The sequence below is a fragment of the Styela clava genome, chromosome 13, assembly GCF_964204865.1.
Source record: "Styela clava chromosome 13, kaStyClav1.hap1.2, whole genome shotgun sequence".
Classification (NCBI taxonomy): domain Eukaryota; kingdom Metazoa; phylum Chordata; class Ascidiacea; order Stolidobranchia; family Styelidae; genus Styela; species Styela clava.
In genome coordinates, this window is record NC_135262.1 from 2,265,411 (window position 1) to 2,279,995 (window position 14,585).

A 14,585-nucleotide genomic window follows, 5' to 3' on the forward strand; every position below is an offset into this window, starting at 1 on the left:
GAAATATCGTTAAAAGGTGCTGGGCCGCCGTCAAGCAGTTCAATAGTTTTTCTAAGCATCATTTCATTATCGGTTACGTTACTGTAAAGCGGGGATGTACAGCATATGTCGGTAGGTCGTATAACCAACTTCAGACATCTGGGCCGCACAAAATATTTAGTTTTTTCATACACACAACGAATTTTTAAAAAATACCACAATGTAAGACAAGATTAAAAAAATCATTATGTATTCCTACCCATGTGAGCGCCTTTTAAACATAAACTGTCGGATTAGGATTTTATATTTGATGGAGAAAAATCTGAGAGTTGACAAGGGCCACACTAAATGGCCTAGCGGGTCGGGTCGTGACCCGCGGGCTGCCTGCTGGATCTTAATTACTACCTACAATACAATCCAGAAGTGTGTGTACCAATACCTATGGGCAGGGGGTATATTCACTTGGCTAACACAAACAGTTCCCGAACTCGTAATAGAACGAAAATCGGAATAAAATTATGGTCTAACCCTAACCCGTCACACACACACTACGGGAATACCGAATAATCACCTCTCAACAACCTAATAGCTGATACCGATGGGCGATGTAATCCAGTAATTAAACTCGGGCTGCGCATTTTCGATACAGTCTCATATTTACTTCGAATAATCCTGTTTCTCAAGACAAAAATCTTACTCAATTTACCTAGTAATTAATTTAGTCGTATTATCGGCATTGAACTCTCTTAGGGTAAATCAGAAGTATGTGAACAAAGTTGGCGGACACCGGAACGTAGATGTGTTTCAGGGTAGGGTTAGGCCATAATTTCAAGTACAAATACTATGAAAGTCACTTGACTAGTCCCCGAACTCGTGATAAAACTAAAATAGGGGAAATTGGAACAAAATCATGGCCTAACCCTAACCTGGTACACATACTACGTTTAGGTGTCCGCCATCTTGGTTCACATACTTCGAGAGTACCAAATATGCACAAAAAAAGACCTGTTGCGAATAAGTTATAAAATTATATTCGACTTCAACGCAGATATAATAAGAACACTATGTAAAAGTGAACTTGTAAGTACAAATACCTGAACACGCATTTATACTGACAAAAACAATGCAAAAATCGTATATTATGCAAATATAAATATTAGGAATAGGAATTTCCCCGCTTCTGTAGCGGGCATGCGGGCTATACCTAAAAAAGCTGGGACAGTCCGAGTACCGTTTCCAGGTACCCCGATACAGGTTCTGGTGAGTTACCGTATATATAATTTTAGGGAATTTATGGTAAAATATTTCGTTTTGGTCTTTGTGTCCATGAATTTGAGTATAGTTTCCTTCTATCTCGAATGGCACGAAATATCAAATTGGATAGGAAATTTAAAAAAAACGACTAGATGACAGTAACGGCATAATTGCCATCAATTATTGCCTTCGTTAACTTTTATGCATTTTGTGACTCGATATGAAATATCGAATTTTAGACCTTTGCTATTATGTGTATTCAGAGAGAATTCTCAAAACTCTAATTTGATACACCTATTGATATGAAGTTGCTTAGTGATTATTAACATTAACAAGTACCTCAAAAAGAGTGCTAAGTACTTTTCTATGTGTATTACGGCTTTGAGAAGAATAACTGTCCTGAAGTTGTGGAAGAATGAGTTGCGAAGTCCTCAATGTATAACTTTAATATGTTCAAACATGGATAAATTCCATCTTCCAAATATAAAAATAATTTTACGCTAATGGATTGAATGCGGCGAGTTTAAATGAATAGTTTCAAGTTAAGATCAAAAATGCAATGTTCCGTAATTTTTGTCCGGTTGGTTAATTAGAGATAGTTTCGAACCATAAATGTATATCACTTCCATTCATTTGCACGCGGATAAATGTCGTGTTCCCCAAATATATAATCATGCAAATGATATTGGATGTGGAAGTGTCTGTATTTTGCTAACTCGAGCAATTTTGATCATTCCTGCCAGTCTATTTTCTTTGTCAGATTGTCTGTGCATTTCGATCTCTGCGTCTTTCCCTTCCAGTAGTTCCCTCAAATGGGCATTTTCTCTCATCTGCTTGTTTACTCGCTTTAAAAAAAATTCAATGACGTCATATTGTGAATTGGAATTCAAAAAGTGATTCAGGAAGCCAATTTATTCGATCAAATTTGAAATTAGATAACTTATCCTATAAAGCGGGGGTGTGCAACCTTTTTTATTGGCGGGCCAAATACAAGTAACTGGGTGAAGCCGCAGGCCGCACCTTTATTTAATTCAGGCTTTCTGGTAGTTGCAAGCAAAAAAATTGCCAACTATATTGCTATTGCTAAATTGCTATTGATCTTACGGCTTTATTAGGGGTTCTTGCAGAAATAGTAGATTTAAAACGCATAAACTTCTGAAGAAACTGCTATTTAAAATTTTTTTGTCACACCGACTTCAAACGAATGCAGTGAGAAACACGTTTTTGTAATATAAATCGTGTATTTTGCAACAGAATTTTGCTAGCTTGTTTTGCTAATATGACTGGTATGGGCTTTGCGACGAAAAAGAATAAATACTCGTTTTGCGGGTACACCATTCGAAATTGTTATTTCTCCGCGGGCCGCACAACTTCTTCTTGCGGGCCGCATTTGGCCCGCGGGCCGCAATTTGCACACCCCTGCTATAAAGTTAAAGCATTAGTTTAACATCGATTTGGGTGAACATCATATTCAACTTCCACATGCCGCACTTGCCCTGCTTGAAGAAAACTTGTTCAAAAATAAAAGTAGGCGTTTCAAAACATTTATCAGAGAAAACGTTGTTACATTGTTGCTAGGATTAACTATACCTTCATTATTCATTCATTTCTACTCATGTTGATATTGAGATAACTATGAAAACGGATTTGAGTTTATATGGGTTGATATGAATTGTATATAGCATAGATAACATTTAGTTGTCTTTTTGAATTCCATTCTCAAAATTGGTATAACAAATACCCACCTTTAATAAATGTTCGTTTGTTTGACTAATTTGCTGTGCTTTGGTTTCGACTCTCATTTCCATGGATTTGATTTCTTTCTGCGCCTTCTGAACGTAACTCTGACTTGCGTTTAAATCTCGAGTCTTTTCACGAAGATCCTTCTTCAAGGCTGATATCATTCTATGTAGCTTTTGGATCTGATAAAGCATAGAATGTTCTTATTTTCAATTCTGACTAACTCTGAAGAAGAAACAAACATATCAAGCAATATTTCATATTGTGGTTACGGCGACCTAGTGGTTATACTTTAAGTCTAACCATGTTTTCGCAGCACGCTAAGGTTGTCAAATTCAAGGCGTAATAAAGCTTTTTTCATTGATCTATTAGTTTTCCACGCAATTATGAGATTTACCCTGCACGAAGGAGCGAAAACACCCCATAAATATGTTTGAAGTGTACATGCATATTATCCGTCTAAAAGAGAGAGGAAACAGATAGAATAATTAAAACACCACTGGTGACCAGATATCCCGATTCCTTGATTCGATTGAAACAAAACTGATACTATTTCAATGTGATTGGAAATCAAAAGCCTCCACTAAGAAATTACCAAGTTACCTGGTCCAATAGCACAGTTACAAGTTCTTCATTTTCCGGTTTAGTCAGTTTCGTCAAAGTATCTCGGGCTAGTCGGACTCTGCGTTCAAACTTCGCTTCATTCGGGTCGATCTGAGGGAGAAGTGACGGATCTTCTCTCTTGTATTCGCCGAAATCAACTGTAAATTCATTTAGATATTGTACAAGCTGAAATCTAACGTTAAGTAACCATTTCGCAGTTTCCCATTTTCTTAAAACAAAATCATACAAACCGTCAACAAAAATATAAAAACTTGCCTTTGGGTGCTCCAGAAGTGTATGTACCAATATCGAGGTACCTAAATTTGTTCGCCTTCTTTACATCAAGTCGTGTAAAGGGACTGAAACCTATGGGCAGGGGGTATATTCACTTGGCCAACACAGACAGTTCCCGAATTCGTAATATAAATAAAATAAAGAAAATCGGAATGAAAATATGTCCTAACCTTATCCTGGTACATACACTACGGGAGTACCTGCATTTGTTTCAAACTATCTACATGACGTAACGTTACATTATTATTGCCACAGATTTAATTCTGTAATTTAATTCTTAAGAAATTATAGAATATATTACTAAGCAATTTGAGTATATAAATCGGTTCTAGTACGATTTACTTTACACAAACCCGTATACGCTTCATATGCAAGGGCACAGGTTTAAATTTATTAGTAATTAACTAATTTATTTCAAAACTGGTAAACTACTCGGACTACCCTGTTTGAAATAATACTCATTTAAATGGTATTATTTTGCTGATTTATCAAGTACACTGGACAGATTTCTGTCTTTACAAAAAGATTGAGTCGTGAGTTGTAAGGCAGTGCTTAAAAAAGACTTGTTCGTGGTAAAGTTGTGGAACGTCTCGCGAAACAAAATAGTTAGATTTTAAAGTTTTGAGCACAATTACTCAAGACTCAATTCGAGTCATGGGTTATTCGTGTCTCGAGTTGGGGGTTAGGCGATTCCAGGCTGGAAAGACTTCTGTTTTTACAAAAAGATTGAGTAGAAAGCTATAGAGCATTGCCTGAAAAGGGTTGTTCTGAGTAAAGATGTAAAACGGCTCACGGAAAAATACACTAGAATATTTGAGTTTGGGGTACTCATGAACTATGTGAACCAAGATGGCGGACACCGGAATGTAGTATGTGTACCTGATTAGAGTTGGGTCATAATTTCAGGTACATATACTACGGGAGTCATTTGGCTAGTCTTTGAACTTGTAATAGAACCAAAATAGGGGAAATTAGAATATAATTAGGGCCTAACCCTAACCTGGTACACATACTACGTTCCGGTGTTCACCATCTTGGTTCCCATACTTCCGGAGTACCGAGTTTTGAGTTTAATTATTCAAGCCTGACAATTGTCTCTCTGTGTGTAACTTTACCATATTCAAATATATTCCATAAAACCAACCTCGAGGAAACACATGTTCTTCGTCTTCCTCTGTAATAATTTCCTTTTCAAGGTGTTTGGACTGACTCGGAGTTCGTCGCTGTATAATTGGTGTTGATATTATTTCCGCTGTAATGTGAGATAGGTAGGATATTATCAGACGATCTATTAGTGCAATGAAAGAAAGACAATTCGATTGGCATCGACATTGCATTGATATTAATGACTCAATGTGTGATCCGGACGAAGAAAATTGTGCGGGTCTCCTTCTACGATCTTTTCAGATATGTAGATTTTAATATTCGTGTTCTTCTGATTGTATTGACAAATTGTATTTGCGTTAAGTCTCGCATCAATTAGTATTTAACTGACGCGGCAGCACAGGAGCGTAGCCAGGAATTTCCAAAAGTTTTTTTTTTGAAATTTCTAACTTAGCCAAGTTAGATGCTCTGGTCCATACGGGGTGTTTAAGAGCCTTGAAGGTCTAAATGCGTTTGGAGCTACGAAAATTGCTATGTTTGATACAGAAAAATGCTCTTTCTTTTGATTTACAGTTTAAAAGGAAGGAGAAATTTCGACCCTGGCTACGGCCATGCGGTACCATAATTGCAGTGCCATCTACATAAGCCCTGGCAATCGGCCTTGTCCTTTTTCGAAGGCCCCACCCTTATTCTAGATATAAAAAATTAAATTTACCCAGGCTTGCATGACTATTTTAGTGAGATTACTTCAATCTTTATTTTGTATAGTTGGAAGGCAATAAAAAAAATTATTTTCGTTCAATAACCTCATTTCTACTCGGACTGGGCCCCGGGCAATTCGTTCCGCAGGCCGTCTTTGCATAATTCTATTCTGGACAATAAATTATTGGAACGAGGCCGGATCATAAATTGAAATTTTACACGGATCCATAAAATAGACTTATTGTCTCTAAAATTTCAACTTACTGTGTTGCGCCATAGACGTGTGTGGTAATCTTCTTTGTGATTTTTGTTTTCTTGTAAGTGGGGGGAGGGTTGGGCCCGCAGGTGCTGTTCTAGCACTTCTAGTGGCAGCTTCTCGCAACTCTGCTTCTCCTGTTTGTGTTTCGGCGGGTACTTTATCCTGCAAGTATCCCATACTTTGTGTATACTTGAGTCCGTCAGACCCTGAAAATACATTAGGTGTAAGCGAATTCATTATGATCTGAAAAGTCTTAGTACATGTCAATAAAGTGTTTCTGAGCAAAAAAAGGAACATATCAAAAATCGTTTTACCGACTGTATCTTAGGATAAGGTAACCTCGTGTAAATGTAGACCAGACTCCGTAATTTTTTGTTTTAGAATTAAAATCCCAATATAGAAATGGACGCGTTTGTCTAAGTTAAATTACAGCTCTCGCATTTGCATTTGCTCACAAATATCGGATTCCCGTTCTAATAAGTTAATCCCCCCCCCCCTCCCCATTCCACCATGGATCCCGCGGGCCGTAAGTTGCCGACCACTGTCATACAGTAACCCACCATGTCTACGGCTGCCTGAATTATAATTGAATTCAGTCCTTGCCAGTCAGTTGTCTTCAATCCCAGTCGATTATAATAAACTAGATAGTATCATACCGGGTCGGAAAGTCTTCCTCTCAGACATAGTCTCAGTTCTTAGCATTTGCACTCATTACCTGTTATTTGTACACCTTTGAGACCAAGTGACATTAGTACGGGATGGTTTCGTCGAGCGCTATTCACAATCTTCTTTGATACGATGCAGGGCATTTGCATCACTGTGACGTAACCATCATTATTTGCCGATACTTTTGCGAGATATGTAATCTTAAAATAAAAATTTAGTTCAAGTGAATTATAAGAGTTATGCGGGTAGAAGGCGGACATTTTTTGACCGGGCATTTCTATATGTGCATATCACCCTTTTTAGTGAATTACCCATACCCTCAAGTTGAAATTTATCATTTCATAACTTTTTTTCAAAGCTCACACAAAAGACTCATATATGAGCAAAGTTACGAGCCACCGTTGAAATATCCGTAAAAATTTAATAGCACATAAACCAGGGTGGTCCAAGGTTGCGAGATTGAAAGGCCGCAAAAATTTTCGAGGAGGTCTCGCGGGCCGCATTGGGAGAAAATGGTTCTGCGGGTCGCATGGAATGTGTTTGCGGGCAGCATGCGGCCCGTGTGCCAGGGTTTTGACCACCTGACATAGACTATTCAGCCCATTAACATTGAGACGAAATTGAATTTGTTCGAAGCGCTATTTTCTTTGAAAATTATTCTACTTGTGTTGGATGAATGGCCAGTAATCTTGCCAGGTCTTCTTTAACACAAGCTAGTCTCGCTCTTCCAAAGCAGTAAACATCTCCATAATGGGAAAAACTGATGGTTGTGTACGTTCCTGTAGCTTCTTCGGAACCTGCAAAAATGTAAAATAATTGTCTTTGTTAACTCTCAAGTTTTTTGAATATGTTCGCGACCCTCAAGATAAGTTGCTCAATAAACAGTGAAGTGAAATAGTCGCATACAAAAGTCGAAACTAAGTATAATACTGTGAGTATAATACTGCTACTCTCTTCTGTGATAGAATATTCGAATGTAGGGATGAGATTACCCGAATTAGAGTTTCAAATGACTGTGTAATTTAACTTGTATTATGTGGGCAATGTGCATAAATCTTATCCAGTGACAATCTCTGATGTTTTCTATGTTTTTTTTTTAAATTTAACTTCCGCGCGACCATGATCTGGTCCCGCACGTAGACCAAGTTTTCCTATCATCAAGGTTGTATTCCGGTATGAATCTGAAGCATCGCTGTGTGAATTATATTTCTCGTGCTAATGCGAATGACATAAATCAAATTATACATACCTTGTAGAAGATTGTGTAGTGTGGCAATAATCGTTGTGACGTCACGTTCTGATGACGCTGGCATGACGTCATAGTTAACGGTAGTTTTGTACTTGGCAACCTCTGGCGCAAACCTTGAAAATGAATCATAGTATGTAACTCAAAGTACTGTATTTCCCATCGTATTATATAAGCAATCAGTAGTTTATTTTCCACAATACTGAAAGCGCACTAAATATACAAATTACAATACATTATATTAAAGCATTTCAGGGTGAGGCGACCCGCGGGAAACCAGATTGGTTATCGAGCAGCGGCACCCATTTATATAACTTGGTTTGTTTTTGGCTGGGGCTACTGGGGCTAACTGGCACCAATGGGAGACTTGGAGCGTATTGGGTTAGAAGTATCTTACACATCCTGACTCCAAAATATTCAATTTGCTTGCCCTTGCATAAGCAAATTTTGGGAACATACGCTGTTGGTATAAAACTAAATGCAATGAAAGCCCTCAGATGGCTATTCTAAAATTCAGTTCAATTTCCTATTTTTTGTGTTTCGCATTTTCGCTCCGTAAATGCTTTTCACAGGTGGCCACAAAATGAGCTATTATCTTCCCCAGTAGGACCAGGATCCCTCATATATAGAATTGTGATACTCCTGAGTGAGGTGACCACTGAACCATGGCACCTATATGGCACGAAATGAACTCCATTCATGCATTTAAGACAACTCAACAAACGATTACTAAGGATATATTTCCAATGACGTCAGCAATATTCAAATAACCCGCTCCGCATCCAAAATCCCATATGTGACACTTACTTTTCTAGGAGTCCAATCTTCTGCAGTAAATGTTCCAATAAGTCTAAATCCATTCTATTAATTTTCCACAGCATTGACAATTCTTCCAATATGCTTTGTAATGAACTGAGATCCTCAATTACTTCTCTTGCAACATGAGAAGCCATTCCAATTGCTACTTTGACCTATTTAAGTAAAGCATTATTTGGATTAACAACAAAAATATACAGTCAAAACACTCATTTATTAAGCACTCGTGTGGACCGTTTCCAATTATTGAAAAGTATATACACGGTCACCATGTAAATGATCACGCCTCAACGACTGTACAATTGCTTGTGCTTAAATGTTATTTATATATGCACATTCATTCCAAAAAGCGAGCTTCTTTTTCGAAAACACTGGAATCTTGCCCGTTTGACATTTTCTACACGATTTATCACATTCTGTATGTGGGATGGTTTGTTAGTCGCTCCGTCACACGCCTATCAGAATAAGTATGCGCACGGCAATACAAGTTGTTTTTACACGAGACTTTTCCACATCTTTCACTCCAAACAATAAAAACCCTTCATAAGCAGCTACTGGCATGTATCAAAAAACCGCTTCTGGAAGTAGCGAAATCTTTACTTTTAGCATTACATACTCAATTTGCTACTCTCTGGACATTCAGTTTGAAACCGCGACGTAAATATTGTTCACTAACTCAAACTATCTAACCATTTGGCCACACATTAAACCGAACCTCAAATTTTTGAGACATAATCACGATAGAACTATACCTCTAACATTTGTTTGAAAGTTAGATTTGTCGTTTCCTTCCCGATGGCATCAAGTAATTCCCTAAGTGCGGCCATTCCTGTTGGTGATCCTCTCGTTTTATCTTCTGCATCGTGATTATCCGCTTGTTTATCCTTGATTCTGACTTTCTTTGTTCCGTGCTTTTCTCTGAAAATTATGTATAGGGTGTCCAAAGAGTCTTCTAAACATTTTTTATAATGGCAAAGGAAATTTATCAACACCACATACTAAATTAGACATTAAATGAAGTAAAAATATTGAACAATTACTGATTAAAAAACAACAAACCTGGTGAAGATATATTCAGAACTGACTTCATAACAAAATTAAAATTGCAAAGGGACTTTATAGATCACAAATTAAATATTCCCGATATTTGATATAGATTCTTAAATGGAGAAATAATTTACAACAGTGCAATTCGAAAAAATAATCATTCTAAACAATTGAAGTCTTAAAATAAAGACCTTCAATAAATTCTGTGAACTGCAATAAATTTGATATTTTATTTTTGATCAACTGATGCTTATTAAATTAAAGGCAAAATCAGTATGCCATTATATAAATCTATGCCGATCTAAGATGGATATATAGGGTGTACATAAAGTTCCTTTTCAATTTAAATTTCGTTATGTAGTCAGTTCTCAATATATCTTGACCAGATTTGTTATTTTTAATCAGTAATTGTTCAAGTATTTCTACTTAATTCAATACATCTGTGAGGGCCAAAACAATATATTGCATCGATAGATTCCCTTTGCAATAGAGAAAAAATTATGACTTTATGGACAACCAATATGTATCAGAAATAATTCAGGCATAGCATGATCATTTCAACTTTAGACCGACAGCTATCTCGGAATGTGATAAATTGAAATTGCTTTTTCTAATTTGAACTAATTATTCCTATTCTCACAACGTCGGAGATTTACGATCTCGAGCACATATCCAACCCATGCTTGTCAGAGCAGCATTAAATAGGCAATGGATTTTTGAATTACCTTCTCTCGTGTCAGCGACGGCTTGGTTAGAGACTTGTTCGAAGCGGAATTGTTTAAAATCCCTATGCAAATATTTACGTTCGAGAAGTGTGTGTACCAATATCGGGGTAACTAATTTTGTTTGCATACTTTACACCAAGCTGTGTAAAGGAACGGAAGTCTATGGGCAGGGGGTATATTCACTTGGCTAACAAAGACAGTCCCTGAACTCGTAATAGAGTTAAAAGGAAAATCAGGTTAAAATTATGGCCTAACTCTAACCTGGTACACACACTACCCAAGTACTCAAAAACTTACCGCTTTCCCATGATAGGTGCTGTAGATGGTAGTTTGTGTACTTGTCGTAGTTTTGGTGTAGGCTCCGGAATTGCTGTCGCGTTTTGGCGCTTGTAAGGCTTTAGGGGGCTGTCTATGTTACCCCGAAGTGGGGTTATAAGTGTCACAGCTGTATTAGCGGGGGTAAAGATCACTCGTTTTTCTATTTCGTTATCTCGTGTTGTTGTAGCGGGTGTTAACAAGTCTGTTCGTTGAACTGTAATAACAGTTTTCGGTTTAACTTCCGGTTCAGGGGGTGAAATTAGTTCCGGTTCAGGTTGTATAGTTACTTCCGGTTCAGATGACGGGGTCACTTCTGGTTTCTTGACCTCTCGTGCTCGAAGAAGTTTGCTTATCTTGGGCACTCCATCTCTTTTAAGGTTTGCTTTTCCGTCGACGTTAACGACACTCGCACCAGATATTATGCTCCCAGCTGGACCAAGAACGGAATTATACGGGCTTCTGTGGCCGGTTCTGGAATCAAGTAGAAGTGATTAGGATATACAGGGTTTTCATATAGTCCTTTACAATTTCAATTTGGTTATGAGGTCAGTTCTCAATATATCCTAACCAGGTTTGTTGTTTTTTAATCGGTAATTGTTTAAGTACTTTTACTTTATTTAAATCATCTGTGAAGGCCAAAACAATATATGGTATCGATAAATGGACACCCTATATATATTTAATATTTGCTTCTGGGGTCACAGAGACAGAATCGACTTTAAAATGTAATAAAGTAATTCAAAAATGTTCCAACACTGTCATTTCAGCAACTGCAAATATCATAATTATCGATCGACGTGAGTTTGTTTGTCTAGCGTGACGAATTAATTCGTCAAAGTCGTGACAGTCGAGTATTATGGTATCCTGTTACATACAAACACTCGTCTTCCTTCGATAGCTCAGTTGGTAGAGCGGTGGACTGTAGAGGTGGTTGCTCGGTTATCCATAGGTCGCTGGTTCGAATCCGGCTCGAAGGATATTTTTACGATACCCAGAATTTTTTTTTAATATAAGAAGTATATTTTATAACTCCATAATCAGTATGAAGACGATAAATAAATAATAAAAATAGGGATATGTACAGAATTGGCATTTAAAAATAAGTATTTTGGGGAAACACTTTCGAATTTTCTAAGATGTATCGAGGGCAAATGCATGTTTAAGTCGTGACACTTATAATAAGATGAAAATAATTTTTTATGTTTGTGACGCAATTGCTAGCATATTAATCATCGTCGCTTATAAAAAATTGAAATGTTTAAATGTTTTATTTTACGAAGCCCCACATGCTATCTCATAAAATATAATTTGGAAGTGTCTGCCAGTATACATATAGTGTAGAGCAGGGGTCGGCAACCTTTTTGTCGCTCGCGGTCCAAAAATAAGGGTTGCAAGTCATTGGCGGGCCGCACTTATTTTTTTAGAAAGTTGAAAACCGAACAGATGATACTTTTTAGAATGAAAATCAAGCGGTGATACATCTCTCGAATATAATATAAATTTATTTCCTCATTGCATTGTATCACAAAAAATTCAGTTCGAATATTTTAGGCGCCATTGAATCCTTTGCACTTAGCATCAACTTTTCTGTGTTTTGTTGCCTTTTGTAATTATAATTAAATTATAGACTCATCAAGCGAGTAATTGTGAATTACGTACTTGTTAAATTATAATATAATTTAGTCTGGAATTCTGGAATTCAATATACAGTAGTTATAATCTTAAATAAACCCAATACACGAAAAAAATCTAGTCATTACTGTCCTTGAGGTTCAACCTGATTCATCTATTAGTAATAGCCCTCAGATACGTACCGGAATAAATAGCATAAAAGGAGTATTTACTTGACTGACGATTCCGCTCTCGAAGTTCTTCCTCTGTTGCTTCCTACTCGGAAGACGATATCCCCAGATTTTCTCGGATTCTTCCGAACTGGTGGCGACGGAGATTGTGGAAGAGAATCTCCCAAGTCGATTCTAAATAATAAAAAAATTCGGGTTTGTTTTTACAAAAAAATTTGTATTAAAATTGGGATCTGCGCGACTTTGTATATATTTCAATCATTGTTGTAAAGATTTTGTGTAATCGTTGTACTAGATGATAATTAACTAATATTATAACAAATATTCTTAGTGGTGCTAAATGTGATAAGAATAATTTTTATTTGAATCAATATTCAACATTAAAATTCTTTCGTAGTTCATTTTTCACTGAGTATTTTGTGGTAGTTTCCGACTTCTCGCGATTTTAAATGGGTCTAGATACTCTTAGGGTGTGACTTTCTTCACCTTATATTCCTAACGAGATATTAGATTTTAGCTTGCCATATTTACCGCTTTTAATATGCACGTATTGATGTATCTACTCAGCATAACCCAACATATTGATATTCAATACATCATCAGTGCTATCAGTCTTATATTGAAAAGACACATTTAAACAATGTACCCTGTGCCTCGCCATAGTAGCATATATCATATGCCGGTATCTTATTACATAGGCCATAGTATTTAGACATAAATATGCGTCGCTGAGATTTCGAACACGGTTTTTGATACATTGTGTTTCAACCGTATCTCGTAAGGCCATAAAACAGATGTCGCGGACTAATCTATAAGTGCTATATCAGAAATAACGCACAGCAAAGAGTATGGAAATACTTTTGAATGCAAAAAAAAACAGCATCATTATTCATTGCGACTACAATCAAATTAAACTAATTTATCAATACCTCTAGCAATTTTTAATAGGTTTGTGGCCCAAATGAAAATGTTTCAATGATCCAGCAGTGGGCCAAGTCCCACCGGTCGAGAACCGGTTCCCTAGTTCTTCCAAAATCAGTAGCATAAATTTAGCTGCAACTGTCTCATAAACCTTAGAAATTGACATAATTTTTATGTGTTTTTACATCACCGCACCTATAGAATGCTGAAAAGCCGGAATATTCTTCCTTCAGCACATTACCTAATTTACCATATCTTAGATGAGATAATGAACTCGATATTTTACATTGTGACTCAAACATAGCTAAATAAACATTAGAAGCACTATGCCATCGCAATCCACAAATCATGACTCAACAAATCAGTTCTGAAAATTATTTTGAAAACGAACCTGAGTTCAAGCTTTCTCGTCGTCATTCTATAATCACGGTTCAATGCGATTCACGTCAATCTCATGACATTCGTGTGAGGGTTGAAAGTAATTATAAACAGCTTTGCTAATATGACAATAGTGTACAGCTTAACATGTATATAGATTTATATGTATTGTACAACCTGTCTCAATAAAGTCTATACAGTTCGATAGATATAGGAAAATGTACGCAAATATAAAACTAAGATACTGTTGGATAGATATTTCTGACTTTTTTTTTATCTTTGTGCAACGTCAGTGGAGATTTTATTCTCATAGATTTTCATTTGAGATCATTAGTTGACTCAAAATGAATACCCAATTAACGAGTAATGATTTGGTAATAATATTTGTATCATAAAATTACTCTTATAGAGTAAAGTATGTATTACTCAATTTGCAATCCTGCAAACGCAAGCAGAGTTTGTATGAAGAAAACTAACACTGAAAAAATTATCAAGTTACGAGCATCGTACTAAATTTCATGCAGGAATCTCATGGAAGAGCTTCACGTGTGCCTAAGGGACAACACTTTGGTAACTATTGAATTAGATCAGATGTACCATCTTTATATACTTCCGGGAAAAATAAATCTACGCATTTCCGGTAGCGTGCGGGCTGCATTGAATTCCGCATATAAACGATCGCAACAATATACTTTAAATGATGCTGCACTCGTTCCGTGTTTTGTTATCAT

At 36.7% G+C, this 14,585-nt stretch overlaps 1 protein-coding gene and 1 non-coding gene across 2 annotated transcripts; one reads left to right on the forward strand and one right to left on the reverse strand.

The window, feature by feature from the left end:
* Positions 1-983: 983 nt before the first annotated feature.
* LOC120332612 (uncharacterized) lies at positions 984-14,008 on the reverse strand. Its single transcript, XM_039399893.2, has 13 exons — positions 13,868-14,008; positions 12,598-12,729; positions 10,733-11,224; positions 9,416-9,581; positions 8,655-8,818; positions 7,851-7,963; positions 7,265-7,398; positions 6,651-6,801; positions 5,941-6,141; positions 5,015-5,122; positions 3,577-3,734; positions 2,979-3,155; positions 984-2,078 (listed from the first exon to the last, which is right to left on the reverse strand). Exons 1-13 carry the CDS (start codon positions 13,891-13,893, stop codon positions 1,905-1,907), a joined length of 2,196 nt encoding a protein of 731 aa, XP_039255827.2. The 5' UTR covers positions 13,894-14,008; the 3' UTR covers positions 984-1,904.
* Positions 11,642-11,730, forward strand: Trnay-gua (transfer RNA tyrosine (anticodon GUA)). Its single transcript is given in 2 exon segments — positions 11,642-11,678; positions 11,695-11,730. It is a non-coding gene; the product is annotated as a tRNA-Tyr (tRNA).
* Positions 14,009-14,585: the final 577 nt, after the last annotated feature.